The sequence below is a fragment of the Podarcis raffonei genome, chromosome 8, assembly GCF_027172205.1.
Source record: "Podarcis raffonei isolate rPodRaf1 chromosome 8, rPodRaf1.pri, whole genome shotgun sequence".
Lineage (NCBI taxonomy): Eukaryota > Metazoa > Chordata > Lepidosauria > Squamata > Lacertidae > Podarcis > Podarcis raffonei.
The window spans coordinates 38,916,568-38,937,460 of record NC_070609.1 but is presented as its reverse complement, the minus strand read 5'-3'; the positions used below and the strand labels follow the sequence as shown (position 1 = coordinate 38,937,460).

Genomic DNA, 20,893 nt, shown 5'->3' with positions numbered 1-20,893 from the left:
AACAGAACACAACCAACTACGGTAAGCTCTGGATCTGCCAATATTTTGTACCACCACCAAAAATAGATATATAAATAAATAACTCACATGACACTGACACAAAAACCCTGAACAAACATTATGCAACAGAATGAAAAATCATTATCTCCCCATCTCTCTCTCCCCACCCCCCAGTCACATAATGTCTATGTCAACAGTGTCTCATACTGAATGTAAATGAACTGTGAAAAAGACTATGAATTGAAAGTGGAGACACCATATGTTCTTTTTTGTAGCACAATAAAATCTTTAATAAAAATATAATTTAAACAAAGAAACAAAAAAACTTTGTTAAAATGTGCTTTGGAGCAGTTCTCCTAACTTCTGGTTTGGAGTAACTGTCAGTATGGCAATAGTTTCTTTGAATAAACTGGGTTCCTACCAGGAAGCTCAGCTTGCATATCTGTCTTGGATTTCTTTCTTTAAGGTTTTATTCCCTCACCTGGGCATGAACCATTGGGAGGTGGTTTAGAAGCAAATCTCTAGTACAATGCTAAGAACAGAGATGCAGCTCTGTGCTGGCTTCCTTGTGTTTTCCAGCACAATTCAAGATTGTACCAACCTTTTACAGTTATTTGAGAATGTTGACAATATGTGGAAATATAAAGGCAATTATGCAGATATTATATATTTTGAAGAAAGGGCCACAGCTTCGTGGCAGAGCAGCTGTTTTGCATGCAGAAGGTCTCAGATTCAATTCATGGCATCTCCAGGTAGGGCTGGGAATGTTCCTTGCCTGAAACCCTGAAGATTTTCTGCCAGCCACTGTAGACAGCACTGACCTAGACAGACCAAGACTCAGTATGTGTTCCTCTATACTTCCGAAACACTTCTGACAAGAGTCTTTCTCTTAAGCCAATTTACCAGTTGCAGAATTGTGTGTTCTCTTATGGCTCAATAACTGGTTTAATACCAGGAAGCAGATGGTAGGAAAACGTTTATCTTTTGCACAATAGTGCAATATTTGAAATTTTTAAAGGCAAAAATAATATGCAAATGTTCATAAATAAATAAAAGAATGCAACGTGGCTTCTGAAGGCTGGAGCTGGTGCCTGTGATGAGGCTGGAGTTAATGCTAAGGCTATAGTTTGGCTCTCCAGGTATTGTGAACTGCCTTGAGATTTTCGGATGAAGGGCAGAATATAAATTTAATAAATAATAAAATATATTTGGACTCAAAGGTGGGTGTACAGCAGTATAGTGGGATTGCAATAAGAGTTTTCTGAGCCACAGAAAAAGCCAGAGGTAGAGGTGGGTGGGCAAGTCAAGAGAGAAGGCAAAAGACAGAGGCATCTCCAAGGAAGAGTGTGAGGGACTAATGTGATGGAGGGATAGACTCTGTCCTCAGACCTGCTCTGGAGGCTGTTAGGTCTAGGAGCAAGGGACAAAGAGTGGTGCTGAGCCCTGCCTGCCTTCTGGCACAAGAGGGGTCTAAGAATACTCTGGAGGGTTTGTTCCTGTGGAGAGTACCACAGGGCTATTTAATTTATTCACAAATAATCTGGAGGTACAGGAGGCTTACTTTCCACATTAAGTGACAGTGTGAATGAGCTCATAGTCATTTAGAATGACGAAAATGCAAGCAGATTGTGAGAAACACCAAAAGAGCTCTCCAAACCAGTGTTTCCCAGCCAGGGCCATATGGCCCCCTGGGACCCTCTAGGATATTCCAAGGGGGCCACGGCTGAAAATTGCGTAAATGGGGGGACCACAGCACGAGGTTATGGGGCCACAGAAGGAAGTGAGAAGTGAAGGAATATATATATCTACTTGGACAACCACAAGAGGGTAAGAGGGCAGCTCACCAGGGCTTAGCACTCTTTTTTGCCATATGCATTTTCTTGGAGCAGTCCTGGTTTGTTTCCCGCAGGAGAGGGTGATCGCTGAGGCTCCTGTTTTGACTGGTAGAGCCCGCGATCCAGAACCCCCAGGTCAGTGCTGGGTTAGGGTGGCAATGAGTAGGGCCGGGAGATCTGGAGCTACTTGTTGTTGTCACCACTGCTAGGCCCAGTGGCAGTCTGGGCCCGACTCTGCAAGGTGCAGGGTGCAATCCACTCCAGCACCTAGTGGATCAGGGCTTTCAGATGTTGCCAAGGGGCACAGGGCCTGTTGGCAGCATAGGCCCGGCTCTGCAAGGTGTGGGGTGGAAATCCACTCCAGTGCCTAGCCAAGCAGGGTCGTCTGGTGCTGCTGACCTGCATCTAGTAAATAGCTAAGTATTTACTCAGAAGAAGGCTGCACTGAGTTCAGTGGGCCTTACTTCCAGGTAAGGGTTTGTGGGGCTATAGTGTTTTATCTAGGCAGCCAGGGCTCCCTGAGATGACAATATCTTTCTTTTTTTTAGTTCTCCCATATATACAGAACTCCCTATGTGCCTTTTGGACTGTATTTGTAGGTTTTCCCCTCTGTGTCAAATAATTGGGGTCAAACAAATGTTTACTTTTTTATAATACATGGAAGATGGATCTCTCTCTGAAGGTTCTGAACTCTCCTTCCTTGGAGTTTTCTAAGTGAAGGTTGAATGCTGGTCTCGCAGGGCCCACATTTCCCGTTGCTGCCTCACACTGGTCTGGCCTAATATATTGCCCATCTTTAGCACCACACTGGAATGCTGTGTGGGTCTGATCACTCCCTTTTGATAAAGGACAGCATAGAGTTGGAAAAAGTCTAGAAAAGATCAACCAGTTTGTTCAGGCAGATAACGTATATTCTCAAGAGGAAAGCCTTAAGCATTTGGAGGCATTTAGTGTCAAAAAAGATAACTGTGATAGGCCTGATGGAGGTTTATAAAACTATGCATGTTATGGAGAAAATGCACGCTCTCCCCCACTTCCAATGTATTACTCGCTCAGTTGGTGAGATCAAGTTCAGTGCTTAAAGAAGCATTTTATTTTCAAATTGCAACCTTGTCTTTTTCTCCATGCAGGGTCTTGAGTATTTACAGTTGTTACAACATCTGAATTTGTACTATAATCATGTTTCATCCTTGCTGGAAGTTGCCCGCCTTCAAGCGTTGCCTCTCCTTAGAGAGCTGGACCTGCGTCTCAACCCTGTAACCAGGAAGGAATCTGATTATAGACTGTTCACTGTGTACAGATTACAAGCTCTGGAGATGCTAGGTGAGAGATGAAGCAAGGAGGGACAGTAGAGGTCATTTCTATGATGCTGGCATAAGGGCAAAGCTTGTCACTGTTCCAATTGTTTACTCAAACATTGCAGTCATGGCTTCAGCCAGTAACTACAAGTAGCTCTGCCCCCCAGTCTCATGGGGAGCTACGTCGATGGTCAGGATACCAATCCCAAATTCTCTTTCCTGACCAACAGATGAGGCAGGTGAGAGTGCAATCCCCCCATAAATTTAAAGTAGATGGGGAACTCTCTCACACACCCCGCCCGCACCACTGCTTGTGGATCCTATCTGCCTCTAAAACATTGCCTAGACTCCATGGTCTGACACCGTAGTTTGAGAACCTCTGCTTAATACTATTTTAGCAGTCCTAGAACTGAGCCTTCCCCCTTTTCTTCATGACCCTGTGCACTGTTTCTAGGGAGTGCGCCCATGAAAGGGTGTGTGTTTGTGGCTGTACTGTGTACTAAGGGCTTTGCCTTCTGTTGCTATGGAGAAGCACATTATGCTGTCACAAATCTTTGCCTCACTGAATCTTCCATTTTACTTGTGCTCACTTTGGATAGTTAGATTAGTCAGTAGTCTCATGTTTTTGACTGAAAACCGCAGGTCCCTAGAGTTTAAGATTAGACTGAGCTCCTGCTATAGACCTTTTGTTTTCCTCCAGATGCTACCTGTCATGCATGGTGTATCTTCTTGAAGAACAACCAATCTTGATACAAAGACTGGAAGGTGTGGTGGAGTAAGTTTGGAGAGAGAGAACAGGGAAATGGTGACATATAGCCAACTGTTGCTTCTATATAATGAACTCAGAAAGCAAATTGGGAGCATAAACCATATTCTGTACCTTGAACCGTAGCAAAATTCCAGTAAATGTTTGAGTTTTGATTCAGTGAATACCATGCCTTATTTCTAGTTTGCATCCATCTACCTTAAAATTGTCCTGCATCCTTCTTTGCAGTATTCTCAAGCATAGAATAGGGCTGCACAGAGCTGTACCTAGGAGTTGGTGAAACCGACCTCCACCGGGGGCGGTGTGTGTGTGGAAGCTGTTTGGGTGTGTGCGAAAAATCACCATTGGAGATTGACTGGGAGATGAAGTGGCACTAGCCCGCTTTTGGATCCTGCAGCACGGGGCAAGAGAGGGGAGAGAGGGCTTTAAAAATATGTCTACCCCCACCCTGCAGTACCTGCCTTTCAGTCAAACCTAGTGAGTTGGCAAAGCTCAGCAGTCACAGATCAGGACAGGCTGCTGCAATGATGAGCCCTAACAGCAGCCACTTTCTTTTGCTAGGAAGGTGTCAGACCAACTCTGTGAAATATATATGCCTGAGTAGAGTTGCAAATTTAGGCAGCAATATGAGAGTAAATCCTATTGAACTGAATGGGGCTTATTTCTGAGTAGGCCTGCAGAGAAATGTGCTGTTTGTCAGGTTTTTTTTGCATCAGAGATGCAAGCCTTACTGTATTAAACAACATGTTCAACAACATACTGAATATATAGATTTGGGCTCATGCTGGGGAGGGACACATTACTTTGTCAGTATTTTGGACCGACGCTCACTGGAACATTTGCTTTTAAAAAATAAACTGCACCCCAAAATAGTTCAGTTAGCAAAGGATCTGGCCTGTGCTCCAGTCTACAAGGCTTACCAGGATTTCGAGTACTTGGGTTGTGTAAAATATAGTAATTTCTAATGTGGCTATTGCAGTAAAGTATTTTTTATTCCTGAGGAGGATGTAATACAGCTCCTTGCCGAGGATGCAAGGGGCCCTAGGGCATCTCTGTGGCCAGATGCCCTGAGTTGTGTGAGTGTTGTCAATGTATTTCATGAACAATACTAGAATGCTGCTTATGAAAAGAGGCACAGAAGTGGACAGAGATTGCCCTCGCATGTGGCATTCTAAACAAATGTTAGGCAATATGGTGCCTAAAACTGTGGCCTAGTTCATGTGTAGTGTTTATCCATGGTTTACTAAACTGTGGTTTATTTGATCACCCAAACCCTGGCCAGCAGCGTAACCATGGCTTGTTAACCACAAACCAACCACATTCATAAGCCATGGTTTGTTGTTGGATTACAAACCTTAGTTTATGCTAACTATTGCTTAACATTGCATATACGGTAAGAAAGACCTCTGTGTCTGTTCAACTTGCACATTTCACATTTGGAAGTTAGCTGTTGAAGGGAAAACAACACTCAATTCATCAGAACTGACACAGAACACAGAACATACATAGTTTTATAGTTACATTAAAATAAAAAAATAGCATGTTCCAGCAATCTTTCTGCATTTTGGAGGTGTGTGTCTCATATATACAGAAAAAGTCTTCGTTCCATGCTTCTTCCTTCTTCCTTGGAATTGGTGGGTTTATGATGGGCCTGTTAGAGATTTCTGTATTTACTTGCAAGATCACAACTCCAAGGATTGGGTGAAATATGACTTTGTGGTGTTGTGAGCCGGTAGGGTGTAAAGCAGGGGTGCCCAAACTTTTTTAAAGAGGGCCACATTTGATGAAGTGAACATGCGTGAGCTTTTTTTAGGCTTGGAGGATTGAAGTTTTGAGCTTTTTAAAGGATTTAACCCAAAAAAAAATGAGCTTTTTTGGGGATTGAAGTTGCTGAGCTTTTCTTAGGATTTTAACCCAGGACATATACTGGCACAGGGGCCAGATTAAATTGACTGTCAGGCCGGATTAGGCCCCCAAAACAGACTTTGGTCATACCAGGTGTAAAGCATAGGGAGACATGAGAGACCCAACTTGGGCATGGTTCATTGAATGGCCTTGGGCTAGTCACTCTGCTCTCTAAAACTCTTAGGAAATTACTGGACAGTGAGGATAAGCATTCCATAGTTTACAGGATAAACCTTATACTTGCTTACATCATGTGCTGAGTGAATTTGAACTGCTTGGTCCCATTTCTTTACTGCCTCATAAGTCCTTGGTGGGCTCTGCTGCCTAGTAATCAGATACCAAAGTAAATACTAAAAAGGAGGGCAGGATATATCACCTGAATAATCACATTATCAGATGAATTTTGTGGTACTTCTGTAATTCTGTTGTCCTTTGTAAGCTGATGTGATGCTGTAAAGTGGGATATTAGTATTCTAAACAAATGACACCAAGCCTACAGGCAGAAAAATGGCTGCCTGTCTCCATAATTTCTAGTGATGCTGCTGCTGCCCTTTATTTCTGACACCTTGGTCCAGGAGTGGAGAATTGTTATGGTCCTGTGGGCCAGATCTTTATCTGTCCCCACCTCTGCAGGCTAATTCTAACAGGTTGGTAGAGCAGCCCATCTGTCAATCACATGGTACCATTATGATTTCACATGATTGCTACCGTTCTTTGAAGCCAGTCATTGATCCTGCATGTCTTCTTCTTCATAGATGAAAGAACTATTAGGAAGCGTGAGAGAAAAGCTGCCCACCTGCATTTTAACCTCAGGAGCAAAGAGGATCCATTGGAAAAAGACGAGTCAAGGTATGGAAGTGGTCTGATGAAAAGTAACACTTTTGGATGGGAAAGGAGGTGCTTGATATTGAAGGTTACTTAATCCTAACATCGCTGTTGTTAAATTTACCTCAAGGGAAAATACAATGAGGAGTGACGTGCTAGACCAAGAAAGCTTTGCAACATCCAGTATGAATACAGAGAGCAACAGGACACGTACTGGTAGGTTTTATGAGACAATCACACTGGGATTGGAAAACCTCAGTATGCTTAGCCTGAATATTTGATTGTGCTCATGTACATTATGTGGTGCTGCCCTTGTATCTGGTCTGGAAGCTGCCATTGTCCCTGACCGTTGACTCTGCCGACCCAGCATGCCCCTCTGCCAGAAGCCACAACAGAAGAGAGCTTTTGCCTCTATGTCCTGCTTCTTCATGGAGGCTGCTGTGGAAAACAGAATGCTGGACTGGATGGGCCACTGGCCTGATCCAGTTGGGCTCTGATGAGTGACTGACTCTCCATGAGACATGCTTGGATATTGGCTGCTTTGAGCTTTACAAGGCATTCTTGTAATTGTGAGTGTGTCCACACTTTCCTTTTGCCCCGCTCTTTCTAGGCACAGTTCTGTGCGCTAAAGCTCAGTGTCTGGGCATTCTTCTTTTAGCCCCCCAGCTTTCCATGTGAAAACACATGCTTTAAAGCTGACATGCAACAAATGGCCATTCAGGTTTTCACGGATTGCTAAAAGTAGGTTTTCATAGGGAAAACTCTGGAGTAAAAAAATGGTGCTTGGACAAAGAGCTTTAAAGCGTGGATCATGCTTGATCTCTCCTTTCTATGGCTAGTCTGTAAGTCCATATCCAGTGGGACGCGGGTGGCGCTGTGGGTTAAACCACAGAGCCTAGGACTTGCCGATCAGGAGGTCGGCAGTTCGAATGCCCGCGGCAGGGTGAACTCCTGTTGCTCGGTCCCTGCTCCTGCCAACCTAGCAGTTCGAAAGCACGTCAAAGTGCAAGTAGGTAAATAGGTACCGCTGTGGCAGGAAGGTAAATGGCATTTCTGTGCGCTGCTCTGGTTCGCCAGAAGCGGCTTAGTCATGCTGGCCACATGACCCGGAAGCTGTACGCCGGCTCCCTCGGCCAGTAAAGCGAGATGAGCGCCGCAACCCCAGAGTCAGTCACGACTGGACCTAATGGTCAGGGGTCCCTTTACCTTTTTTTTAAGTCCTTATCTGACCTTTGTTTCACTCAGACTCTTGACTTGCCTTCCCTCCTTCTTTGCTAAGGAGGAAATGTGTGTGGCTGCAATTTGCTGGTGTTTGTTTCACCACAGATCCTAACCATCCCTTTTCCCTAAGGGGCAAAACTGTATATTGCTACAATGCCTTGAAGCAAAGATACCCTCAAGTGGGTAATCCCTTGATGTCATCTTCTCAAACAAATCCTTTCAAATGCATTTAGGGTCTTCAGATTATCAGGTTATCAGAAAGCTTCACTTACAGTGTTGCACAATTTATATTCTGTTTAAAGGTCAGGGAGAAGGGATTTAGATTTCTCACCCAAACTTACTCCCTTGTATTTTAAATCTTCTCATATCATGTAGGATATGGCCCGCCTTCAACTATTTTAACAGCTAGTAAGACACACACACACACACACACACACACACACACACGGTACAAAGGCCCCCATGTGTTTGCCCTACAATCTCCCTGGGTGATGTTGTCACTCCCAGGAGGAACTATGGTAGGATTATAAACATATGTGGCAGAGGAGTAGTGTGCATTAGCCACTTCAGATAGCTAGAACCTGTAAAAAAAAAAAGGTGGGGAGAGAAGACAACCCCCAGACTATTTTGTGAGCATTTTAAAGAAGTCCTGCATTCATGTGGATTCTAGAAAATCCTCACAGAAATGGGATTAAACTAATTTCCTGGTCAACACATGTAACATGGAAACGAACTGGTATAATTAAGACTGTTCCATCCATCCCTAATTTGAACCAATGTTTTCTTTGTTTATTCCTTTGACTGTAATACTGTGGGGGGTTTTTAAATAACAAAAACTTGTATTTGTGGGGTGATGTTCTGATCTTTGATAGAACCCTTGGTTTTGGGGAATTGGGTTGGCAGATTTTTGAACCCAGCAGAGTTGTGACACTATTCTCCACTTAGATTTATCTCTCTCCCCAGATTATATTTGATTTTTTTCTCTCTAACTCAGGAAGGTGTTGCAGTTATTTATTTTGCGGGTACCGTATTTTTCCCTCTATTACACGAAGATTTTTTCTCCTAAAAAGTAAGGGGAAATGTCTGTGCGTGTTATTGAGCGAATGTGTGGTCCCTGGAGCTGACAAGCGCGAGTGAAGGCAAAAATCAGGCAAATATCAAATCGTCCTGAGAAGGGAGGAAAGTAGGAAGCTACTGCTTTCCTGCATTCTGCCTCAGGGTCTTACTGCCCACCCGCTTCTGTTTCCTTACTGTGTTTGCTCAAACGGAACAAAGAGCAGAGAAAACCCCTCCCCTCCAGGCAAGCAGAGCGTCCTTCCTTCTAATTCCTCTCCGTGCGTCTGGGACTCGAAGGCAACATGCAGGTTGGGGGGGGAGAGAGAGAGAGAGCTGGCTGGCTTGTGGGGGGGGGACTTTTGCCTTCCTTTCCTCCCTCCGGTAAAACCCCTCTCCTGCATTCTTAGCCAGCTGCTTCTCTGCACACCCCTCTCCTTGTCGCTTCTATGTTTTTCCTTCCCTCCCTACTTAAAACGTGGTTCCAATCACGGATCCACATGGATCCTCAGGATCTTTGCATTGAGTCACCCCAAATTCACCATCAGATCACATAGCAATGATCTGATGCAAAAACAGGGCTGCAATGGTGCAAAAACATGGTTACAAAGCACGGATCCACATGGATCCTCAGGATCTTTGCATTGGGTCACCCCAAATTCACCATCAGATCACATAGCATGTCCATGGCTACAGCCTGCACCAAAAAAATCACGCACCCACTGTTGCCTGGGGCTGCAATGGTACAAAAACGTGGTTACAAAGCATGGATCCACATGGATCCTCAGGATCTTTGCATTGGGTCACCCCAAATTCACCATCAGATCACATAGCATGTCCATGGCTACAGCCTGCACCAAAAAAATCACGCACCCACTGTTGCCTGGGGCTGCAATGGTGCAAAAACGTGGTTACAAAGCATGGATCCACATGGATCCTCAGGATCTTTGCATTGGGCTACCCCAAACTCACCATCAAATCACATGTCTGTGGCCGCAGCATGAAGCACAAAAATGATACATCCACTGTTTCATTCAGAATTTTTTTTTCTTGTTTTCCTCCTCTAAAAACTATGTGCGTGTTATGGTCAGGTGCGTGTTATCGAGCGAAAAATACGGTATTTTATGGTACATCTGAGCTCAGTGGTATATCTGGGAGCTATAAATGGGTTTAGTGCCCCACTGGGCTGCCAAGGCAAGGAAATGGATAAATGCCCCCTGAGGAGCTTCCTGTAAGAGCAAAACAAAAGCATGGGCCTCAGCAGTCTGGAACACGTGGGTGTGTTTCATTCTGATTCTTCTGCAAACGAACAGTGGGTGCTCATCATTATTTCTCCTTATGAAATGAAACCAGGTACAAAGTATTCATCTCCTCGCCATATGTCATGCCATGATGAGAGAGACTCATTTCTAAAGACATCGCCTGTTTCTGTGTTGCCAACCAGCAAATTAACTAAAGGAAACAAGGACCAGATCCTGGTAAGTGGGTTTGATGAAGTCAAACAGAGGCAGGTGGCTTCTGCTGCTGTTTTGGGCAGCGCTTTGCTATGTTAAACTTCTGTGTCCTCTAACTGTACAGTTGCATCAGTGTCAGCAGTAGAAAGTTTTCAGGTGTTGTATGCATTGAGAGGGAGGCCTTTCCTTTTCAAAACTGAGGCAATCCCTCTGTTTATGTCCTTTCTTATATATAAAGCATGATAATGCCAAACCTACTCTTTTTGTCCATCCCATTTGTATTGGTTCATTAAATGACTAGAACATGTGTTCACATTTTAGGTTATGCAACTAAGTGAAGTCAGTAAACTCCAGGCTAGTTCATAGACTAGAAGGAGAGAAACAGTAGGCCTATATGAGAGCTCATTGTCCTATACTTCATATCACATGGTGCTTCCGGGGACAGTGGCATGATGGTAGTTTTATGAGTGTTTGCTACCACTTGCCTGTTGAAATGCCTAATTCTGCCCCAAGATCCATTTATAGCCTCTTAGTTGAAACATTCAGAAACATTTCGTGTAGGGAAAGAAAAGGGCCAAAATGAAAACCAGATGTGCTTCCACCCCCAGGCCTGGAGAAAGCAACTGAAATGCAAAATACTTAAAACAATGGTAAAGCAATGCCAAAAGCTGAGGTGAAAGACTGATTTTTCTGAAACAAATGAGTAACTCTTGCTATTGGACAGAATATTAACTTTGTAATATCTTCCAGCTAGACAATGCAAATGCAAGACAGTTTCTGAGTCACAACTCTTTGGACAGAGGTGAGTGTTTTCCTTTTTCAACCTGATAAAAATCTGTGTGCATTCTCAGCCTTTCGGGGTCAGATGACTCTCCTGATTCTGATGTTTCTCTAAGGCCAGTTCTCACAAAAATGCAGACAGAAAGTAGTAAAATCTATCCAGATTCTGCTGCTTGAGCCTGAAGATTTAATCAGTACATTAAAAAAACACCTTGCATGTCAAGGTGAAGAAGGCTTCTACCTCTGAGGTCCCCCCCCCCAAATGGGGACCCATACTCCATCATGTAAGTGTCCACTTGCAGTCTGAAGTGGAACAGTCCAAATATGGGCTTACCACCTACCTGCTCTTTCTGAATACTAGGCCTAAAACTAGATGAAAACTTGACTAGTTGAAGATTTGGGTGTTTCTTACAAGGTTTTATTTCAACTTATTGAGATGTTTTTCAGTTTGGTACAAAAATATAATTTACAGGATAGGTTTTGAGTGATTGATGGGTTTTCTTTTTGCAACCATCAGTATAAATGGCAGGTATATTGCTAATATTCTTCTCAACCACTAGAGCTCCAGTTTTTTGGCTTGCTCAGCCTTTGCCTCAGAGCATGAAATAAACATCTGCCAACCCACATAATTTAATTTATAAATGGAACCTTATCTTAAGTGTGACTAAATTCACATCTCTTTCTTCCCAGCAAGGTTTATTAACCATGATTATCTTGTGATAAATGGAAACAACTCCTGATATGAATTTATGTAAACCACTTAGAGGGTTTTTTATTGAGCCATCTATGCTTCTTGTGGAATAAAAATATATTTAATGAATGAACAAGTGAATTGTAATGTCCTCCCTCTGCTTGTCGCTTGCAGAACAGAAACTCCGGTCTCCCACTGCCCTGCAGGCACAGACTTCCCTGCCCTTCCAGATGAAAAGCAGAGCTGTGTCTGGTAAGGGGAAGTTTCACGTGTCCTTTTCTGAAGGCTCATCTCTAGACTTCCTCTGTCCAGGAAAAAGAGAAACGGGAAATAGGAAAGTGGACATTCTGGACCTTGGCCGGGCTGCTTCTCCAACTAGGAGGCTGAGTCTGAGTGATGATGCAGGGAAGACCAACCTCAGGCCAGAGAGTTATGAGCACCTGTACCTCCCATCCTCTGCTAATCGCAGGGAGCTGGTGAAGAGGCTTCATGATGAGAGGAATGAGAAGACGGCAGCAGCCGATGATGTTTGTAATTACACCTCACAGTTTGCTAACGAAGTCCTGGCTCCTGCCCGGTCCTCATGTGGAGATTTCCTGGGACAGCACTCAGAAGCGGATGCAGACCATGCAAGTCCCTTAAAGCTCAGCTCAGGTAAAGGCCGGCTTTATTGTCTTAGTTTTCAAGATGTAACTTCTTCAGTCTTTCCTAACCTTTCTGAATGAGAGGAAATCTTTGTTTGGTTCTCTCCTGGTGACGCAAAATGTCAACTTTCTGCCACTATTAATAATATTTCTTAGCCTTCTCCTTTTGCAAAATACAGGTGGTCAACAGTATAATGAGCAGCCAGTTTCTGTTCACAAATTTCAGCTTCAAAGAAAGAGGCATGAAGGCAAAAACACTGAGCAATGGGCCTTCTCCTAAATTTCAGAATTCAGTGTACAGTGGTACCTCGGGTTAAGTACTTAATTCGTTCCAGAGGTCCGTTCTTAACCTGAAACTGTTCTTAACCTGAAGCACCACTTTAGCTAATGGGGCCTCCTGCTGCCGCTGCGCCGCCGGAGCACGATTTCTGTTCTCATCCTGAAGCAAAGTTCTTAACCCAAGGTACTATTTCTGGGTTAGCGGAGTCTGTAACCTGAAGTATATGTAACCCAAGGTACCACTGTATTGTCAATAGTCAATAGCCGTAGAAGAGAAGATCATTACTCTATCTCTTCCACTTAGCTTAAAAGAGGCAGGCCTAAAGTGAGACTAGAAATGGGGGAGCAATTTGATTCCATTCTCAAACTTTATAAAGTACATTTTCTTGAAAACTAATAATTACAGCAAAGATTCTTGTTCCTCTATCTATTGAGTACGTAACTGAATGTAGTTATGAGACTGATACTCAAATCTGGGAGTTAGGAGAAATACCCACAAAAGGGCGGAAAAACAGGGCACAAATGAATAGAGAGAACAAAGTTGATCTCACAACTGTTTCTGCTATGTTCAGCCCGTTCCCACGCTCCATTGATAAAAGTATCCTGAGCTGCTCCATTGGGAAATGAATTTACAGCTCTTGTCACCACACATGCTTGGATTGAGCCCGCTCTTCCTAAGAATTTTCACACATGGTTGATGGTGTACTCTTTCTACCTGTAGGAGCATTTGGAAGGACTACTTTGTTACACCAAAGTTGCATGATGAACCGGCCTGTGCACAGCTTGTCTGAGGCCTGGAGTGGGAGTCTTGTTAGAATAAAATTATTAGCATGACAGTGTTAAGTCCTAGCAGGGGGCCCCAGCCGGCTTAGCCCTCCAAGGCCCGGGGCAAGCATACTAGGTTGCCCCCTCCCCTGCACAGGTCTGATTGTGAACCATAGAAAGCATGGAGGATTTGGGCATGGCTACCAGAATTTTTGGAATTTGGTTGGCCTAAATTCTACTTTGGTTTCATTTGTTTTCGAGAGTTGGCCACAAGTGTAGAATTGATGGCTGCTTGCTTTCAATCTTGGTGGGAAATGGAAAAGGGGAGCTCACTGTGGGTGAGAAATAAAATTATGGGCATGCATGCCAGTGAACTTGGTTCAACAGCCTAACTTGCTACCTTGTCCCCAGTGCTTTGGGTAAGCTAATCACCTTTTAAACAAATGCTGGATTAGTATTTATCTGTTTGTTTTGACACCTTAAAAAAGTGTAAACTGTCTGAGGAATTGTGACACCAAGGGCAGTAGAAGAAGCAGTACTGTGTACAGTGACCTGCAGACTTGCAGGATTTATTTTTTCAGACATCAACTCTGGAGAGATCATGCATTTAGATCAAGAGTGGGGAAGACAGGGTGTCTTCCCTGTTATTCTTTGCTCTGTTACAGTGCTTGGATGCTTAGCCACTATGAAAATAATTCAGGCCCTTTTTGGGCTGGTGGAGGATAGAACTGGACTAATAGCCCACCTTCAAGATGGCTGGGAATTAAAGATGCCTTGTGACAAGTGTTAGCCTTTCTTTCCCATCTGCTAACTAAATAGTTCCTTTCTTTCATTCTTCAATTCAGCTTCTACAAGCTTTGGAGAGTTCCTGTCAAAGCATCGTTCTTTGTTAAGTGAGGTGTCTCTTGGGAATTCACAATCGGCTACAACCTTAACATCCGCATCCACATCCAGGAAAGGGCGAGACCCACCAGCCTGCCGATCTCTCAGTCCTTCAAGAATGGAGTTTAAGCATACCAGCAGCCAGCACACTCCAGTAACCCCGAAGCACTGTTTTAAAGAGCCAGTAACGGAGGTGAGTGCTTTGGTCTGGATCCTCTTTGTGGAGCAGGTAGAGCAGGGGAAGGATCATGGGGTGGTATGCTGCCTAATGAAGCATGTGTGGTATCTGTTCTTTAGCATGGCTGTGAGACATTTATGGGCATGCCTCAGATTGTTCTGAGTGACATTCATTTGCCCTTTCATCTGTTCCTCCCAGCCCCATTCTGCTGCAGTTGATTTCTTCAGCACAGTATAAACTTACCATTGTATCTCAGGGTGTTTCCAGACTTTCAGTATTTTGTGAGAGGAATTCAAACTCTTACTGGAACTTTAGGTTTGAGGAGCTAAAATGAGTCAGAATACTCTGTTGCCCTAGCCTAGTGCAACAAACCCACTTTAGAAAAACAACTCTTTCAAAAGTGTGTGGTTAATGAATGTTAAACAAGAAGCTTGCTCCCAGTGCCAGTCAGTTGGTTGGCATGAACAGTGCATCATCAAAGGTAATCACTGCAACCACTGGTCTGCCATTACAGCAACCTCCTTTGATCTTAGACTGGTATCAGTCACCTGACAACATTATGACATCAGGTGATTGACAAGTGAGCAGTTCCACCAACCTGTCAGAGTTGGCCTGGGAGTGGGAGACATAGGCATCCAGCGCCGGATCCTGTTCCCCACTCTTACATACCTCATTATAAGGCCTTTCAAAAGGGGTGCCAAACAGTGGTTCCAGTTGTACCTTTCCCTCATGCTCAGGATATTGGGTGTCAAAGTGATGCTGATCCTGAATTGAACCTTTGTCCTGCTCTTCTGATTTCAAACAAGGACATAGCTCAGTGGCAAAAGATAGACACCAGATTCATATACTGAGGAGACAGCCTAGATTAACTAAAGTTCAGTTATAAAGACCGGGGGCGGGACAAACCCAGTTTGATAAAAATTGGCAATGAGGCATGGCATATAACTAGTTATCAAGGCTGAGGGCTAGGCCAGGAGCAGACCAGTATCGGCCTCTTTGTTGTCTGTGTTGTGTTAATTACGTAATAATAATAATATAAAAATTCTAAGCTACAAAAACAACTGAAAAAACCAAGAAATTCCGTGATTTATTTGAGAAACAAGTTGTCAGAAATTCTCTCCTACCCTCGAACTTTAATCTACCTCTTTAAATGTGCATAAATAAATTTTAGATGTTTGTCAGAATGCCTCCATATTTCCAGATGTAACAAATGTTACTTATGTGTTTTGTAGCTTCACTCCAGAGAGCATAGCAATATCCCTCTCCAGACATCAAGTATTGTCAGCAGCACTGAGAAACCATGTCTTCTTGTCACTGTCCTGCAGCAACTCCTGGATTTAGTGGATCGTTATTGGAACGGCTCTGGCTCCCTTTTTATCAATAAGGATTTCCTTGGTATGCTCTTCTAGGCTCAGGCTATGTGCCTAAAACTCCCACCACCCCTTTCTTTTCAGAGAAGGGAAGCAGACCACTTGCCAAGCATGTCACCAGGCAATATTCAGTGTCCTTGTTTGCTGTGCACATCACCAGACTATTTTCATCAGGGGTCACAAAGAATCCTATGCAATTCTTGTATTCTATGCAAGACTGTGATCATGGGGCCTTTGAAACAGGAAGAATACCTCTGAGGATGTGCAGAATGACTTTCCCTCATAACACAGGGACCTGATAACCAGGTCACATACACCTGGGCATTGGGGTAAACACTTTTAGGTAAACAGGATAACTCCCAGGCTAGCTAGAGGCTCAGCACCTCTTGTCTTTACTACCTCTAACCCTGAACTTGACTGGTGAGTGCCAACAGCATAGTAGCCAAAATTGGGCCATGTAGGATCAAACGCAAATTTTGGCTTTGTTTTAACTTGTTCTAATCTTCTCTTTTTTAGCATTCTTGTGACCATCATACCTCCTATCAGATGGATCTGCTTATTTCACTTACTGTATTTTCTTGAGTCTAACATGCCATCAAATCTAATGGGCACCTCAGTTTTCAGAACCTTGAAACCAAAATAAGTATTTGCTGGCAAATGTAAATGTGCCATCGAATCTAATGTGCACCTTACTTTTTGCAAAATGTGCACCTTAATTTGGCCAAAGAAAGGTGAGCATTAGATTTGAGTACATATGGTAATATTTCAAATTTAACTGTAGGTCAGATTCTTTCATCTTTAATGACTCAGCAACTCCTAGCCTAGTTACTAAACACTAGGCAAGACCAGCTCTGTTGATTTTTCTTTTTGCCCGAAGCAAATTCATTCAAGATATTACAACACTCAGTGTATTTCTTACTTTAAGTAAACACTATGTAGATTACAGCAGTAATAGGTAGAGAGCACACCACCCAGATACTTTACTCCACAAAAAAAATGCAGCTCTTTAGGGTTATGAGATGACCAGCCACTCTTATCTGAAAAACGCTGTGTTACGCAATACTCCCTTTACAGGCAAGTCTGAATTCATTAAAAATATAATGTAATTGACCTGCATGAAGGACTCTGCAACTTGAAAACAAAGACACTGAATGTACTTTTGTTACTCATTAAAAATCTTTTAATAAAAATGTATTTTTAAAAAGAAAAACCAGACCTCCAAGCAGATAAAATCCAGACTTATGTCCTCTGGTCACCACTCTGTAAAATACAGTATTGATAAGGCGAGTTAAAACCAATTAATACAAAATTAAAACTAAATTAAAACTAACTTTAAAAGCTGAAAGCTACAGAGCAACCAGGATATACCAACATATTTTTGGGGATCCTGAAATTTGCAATAGTACAGAAAATATTTAGAAGGGGAAAAAACACAAATGGAATGACAGCAACAACATCCAAAGCAGGTCACTGGGGACTGAGTATGCGCAGTAGCCAAAGAATGTGAAGGACAGGGTCAGGAGAGGTGGGGTGGGGGTGGGGCTGACTGGGTTATCCTGAGACAGGGCAGGGCTGGTTGGCTGGATCAGGAGCAATATACACACTGCAACATTTGGCTGCAGGTCCCACTTACCATGTTTTAATCTGGTTTGTGCTTTTATTGTCTTGCAGCTCCAGCACGCGATTTGCTTGCATACTTGATGGCGGCTGCCCGTTCACAGCAGGACGTTTGCTCAGCCCGCAAAGCCGTGCTAGGCCCCACCTCCTCAGGGTTCAGTTGCCAGCTTCCTAGGGAACAACCAAAGTATTCTCAGCAGCACTGCAGCAGTGCCATCGACAAGGCTATGAGGGTACATGCTTTTCACCATTGCTTCCCTCTTCTTTCCTCGGCAAAGTGGAAGCAAACCTAGTTATGAGAGAATCTTTAATGTTTTATAATTAAGATAACTTACTGTCCAGCTATCTGATAAGCCATGTGCGCAAGTCCGTGCTGCTGCTCTGAGTTATGGAGCCGTCCAGCCCAGAGCCTGTGACTTATGTGGATCACCATGTGCCAGTGGTCAGGCAGTGGCTGAGAGCCCCCATAGACTCAGAAGGACCCCTCCCTGACCCAGGCTGGCTGTGCCAGCACTTGTCACCCTCCATGCCAGCCCCGTCGGCTGCTATGCCACCTCCAAATGACAGAACAAGAAATGTCCACAGACCCCCAACACACTGGGGCCTCCTGCCATCTGACACTGAGCCTGAGCGCTTTGTATTTTTCTTTAAACACCAGAATGTGATGCAAAACCCACACAGCACAGCTTCCCTCTGGGTATCTGGGTAGCCTCCCACTGCCACACACTCTCATAAACAGTACCCTACAGCCTCTGGATTGCTCTCCCAGCAAACACAGGCCCTTACAGCACCTTCTTTGCAACCCAATATTCTCAAAACCTCTATACTCTCTTCATAGTCATGGGGGTTTTATGTTGCGGTTTCATTACATGCATTGCATCTGAATGCCAAAAAACAAACATTGGTTTATTTAGAAGGTCCCGGGCTGATGGTGTTGTTTTCAGAAATCTCTAGCCCTGCCTAAAGAAGAAACCTTCTTGATCTCACATGCGTGGCCACATATTTATGTCAGACCAACAGAGTCCCCTTTCCTCCTTGTTGAACTACCCTACCAATGCTTTCCTTCCCTCCCCAACAGAAGGTGGAAGAGAGTCAGAGCCCACCTTTCAAAGAAAGAGGTGTGGAAGGTGCTGCTGCTGCTGCTGCCGCCGTCACCTCCAGTTCCAGCTCCCATGGAATATATTCTCTCTCTTATGGTAAGTTCACTGGTAAAATACTAGAGCGATGTCTGACTGCATTTGTCAATGCTAAGACATTTCTACACTTGTGTTGAGGGAGGCTTTCACATAATCAGTCAGCCTAACTGCTGTTTCTACATGCTCCAGGTGAATGAGAGATTGACTATCTCTCCTGCTCGAGTCAAGACTCGGGCTGGTGTTGAAGATCACAGGCACAAGCCCCTGCCCCAGTAAAATAGACAATGTCCCCCATAGGATGTTTCATTGTGCCATTTCCACCACCAGTGACCATTGCTACAGAGCTTGCCTGGGAGAACTTTCTCTCAGCTGGGGAAGGCAGATTAGTACCACAACATCCAGCCATGGGGGAGGGTTTTGGGGTGAAGCCAGAGAGATGCAAGATGACATAGAAGGATGGACAGGGTGACAAAGGAGCTGGAAGGAACCAGATTTTGAACTGTGCTGATAGCCATTAAGTTTACTGTACCTTCTTGGGCCAGTCACAAGGATTAAATAGGGGGCATGAGTTTATTGGAGGAAGGGCAGGCTATAAATAAAATAGTGTGTTGTTTTTTAAAAAAGATTAAAAGTGTTGATTAAAAACTAAACAGCAGTAGCAGCATCTCAACAATACAAAAGTACATTCGAAGTCTACAATACGGGTGGTAAAACAAAGTCTCCAAAGGGGTGCATGTTCCAGTTCAGTTTTCATACTATCTCTGTTCTTCTGCTGCGCCTAGATTCAGAATAAAATAGATACCCCAAAAAGCCATTTGAAAGACTTCAAATGATCATAGCTAGAATAATAGGTGGGGTTTCATGGGTCACTTTGCTCTGTACCTTTTCCCATGCCTTTGATCAAGCACAGCTCTAGCTTTGCTCATCCGCTGATATTTTTCTCCTAGATGAGTTGTTAAGTAGAAATGAGCAGCTGAATGCCCAGGTGGACATCTTAACTTTTGAATTAAAGCAGCTTAAAAAGCAACAGGACACCATCAGTTTGCTGAAGGAGAGCCAAAGGTAAATTAAGTTTGGCAGTTCCATTTAGGGGAGGGGACGTAGGGCTGTCATTCCATTTTTTATCCCTCCCTTCCTAAAAGCAGCTCAGCATGGCATTTATGGTGCCCCCCCCCCACTTTTGTCATCACAACATCACTGTGAGGTGGGCTAATCTGAAAAAGTGACTAGTTGAGAGAGTCAGAGTCTCTTTCACAGTCACAGTGGGGATTGCAAATTTGATGTAGAGGGGAAGAAGAAAAGAGCATTGATAGCAGATCCTGTCCTTTGCTGATGCTTGTGATAGCCACCTTTCGGAGGGGAGAAAGAAAGCTGCTTTTTGTAAGCAAATGCAGCAGGCAGGACTTCTCCTGTGCTCTGCTGATGCTCACAAAAAGCACCTTTTATTTCTTCTTGCCTTGGCTGCTGTGCAGGGAAAACGCAAGAGGCAAAATCCTGGTTTGGCTGCAAGTACCTGTTTGCAAACCCAAGACAGGATTGAACCATGCCCTCCTGTCCATTAACTAATTCCATGAGCAATGTGACCTGGTTTATAGGGGGACATGGGTTATGGGACAATTAAACCCTCTAGTCAGGGTCAGGATTAGTCCCTATGCCACATGTCCAATGATTGAAAATATCAAGTTGGAGACTTACAGGTTGGCAACTAATGAAACTCCTGTTTGAAGTACGTAGCTTTTCTTGTTGGTTTGAAAGTCCAAGAAAGCTAACTCATTCAGAGATGCTGGGCTCAGTCAAGGGTGGTCCCTGTTCATTGTTTCCTTCTTGCCAGGTCCCTTGTTTCCACAAACAACTTCCTTCTGCAGCAGCTGAATAAAGAACAAGACCCTTCCGTAGGCAAAGCAGGCCGTCTTTCGGAGAAGATCCCTGATGCTCCTTGTCATGCCTCTTGCCCTGCGAGGACGTCCCATCGTGCTTCCCTCACCTCTCCCATTGCTTGGAATCCAGAAATGTTAAGCGGCTGTCCTCTCTGACAGAAAGCACAGAATCACTTTCTTCCCATGGTGACTGTCATACAAATTATGCTTCATTTTCACATAACCAATCAATCAATCTCTTTATTACAGGCAGTGACCAGTATTCTTCATTTTCACATAAGTATAGTATGAAAGCCTGTTGGCAGGTGTGCCTACTC

At 43.9% G+C, this 20,893-nt stretch overlaps 1 protein-coding gene across 4 annotated transcripts in view; it reads left to right on the top strand.

Moving 5' to 3' along the window:
• LRRC36 (leucine rich repeat containing 36) overlaps positions 1 to 20,893 on the top strand; it is a 23,680-nt gene extending 2,787 nt beyond the window's left edge. Inside the window, exons 1-12 of one of the 4 annotated variants that reach the window (XM_053399436.1) lie at positions 3,262 to 3,372; positions 6,560 to 6,653; positions 6,760 to 6,845; positions 10,257 to 10,381; positions 11,108 to 11,159; positions 12,003 to 12,482; positions 14,362 to 14,591; positions 15,809 to 15,971; positions 17,618 to 17,796; positions 18,642 to 18,759; positions 19,647 to 19,761; positions 20,531 to 20,893. In XM_053399436.1, coding sequence (XP_053255411.1) covers positions 6,770 to 6,845; positions 10,257 to 10,381; positions 11,108 to 11,159; positions 12,003 to 12,482; positions 14,362 to 14,591; positions 15,809 to 15,971; positions 17,618 to 17,796; positions 18,642 to 18,759; positions 19,647 to 19,761; positions 20,531 to 20,732 — 1,740 coding nt within the window. In that variant the 5' untranslated portion in view covers positions 3,262 to 3,372; positions 6,560 to 6,653; positions 6,760 to 6,769 and the 3' untranslated portion in view covers positions 20,733 to 20,893. Of the gene's footprint in view, positions 1 to 3,261; positions 3,373 to 3,720; positions 3,909 to 6,559; positions 6,654 to 6,759; positions 6,846 to 10,256; positions 10,382 to 11,107; positions 11,160 to 12,002; positions 12,483 to 14,361; positions 14,592 to 15,808; positions 15,972 to 17,617; positions 17,797 to 18,641; positions 18,760 to 19,646; positions 19,762 to 20,530 lie in introns of those variants that run through there. The other 3 variants (XM_053399433.1, XM_053399435.1, XM_053399434.1) reach the window with 3 other exon arrangements.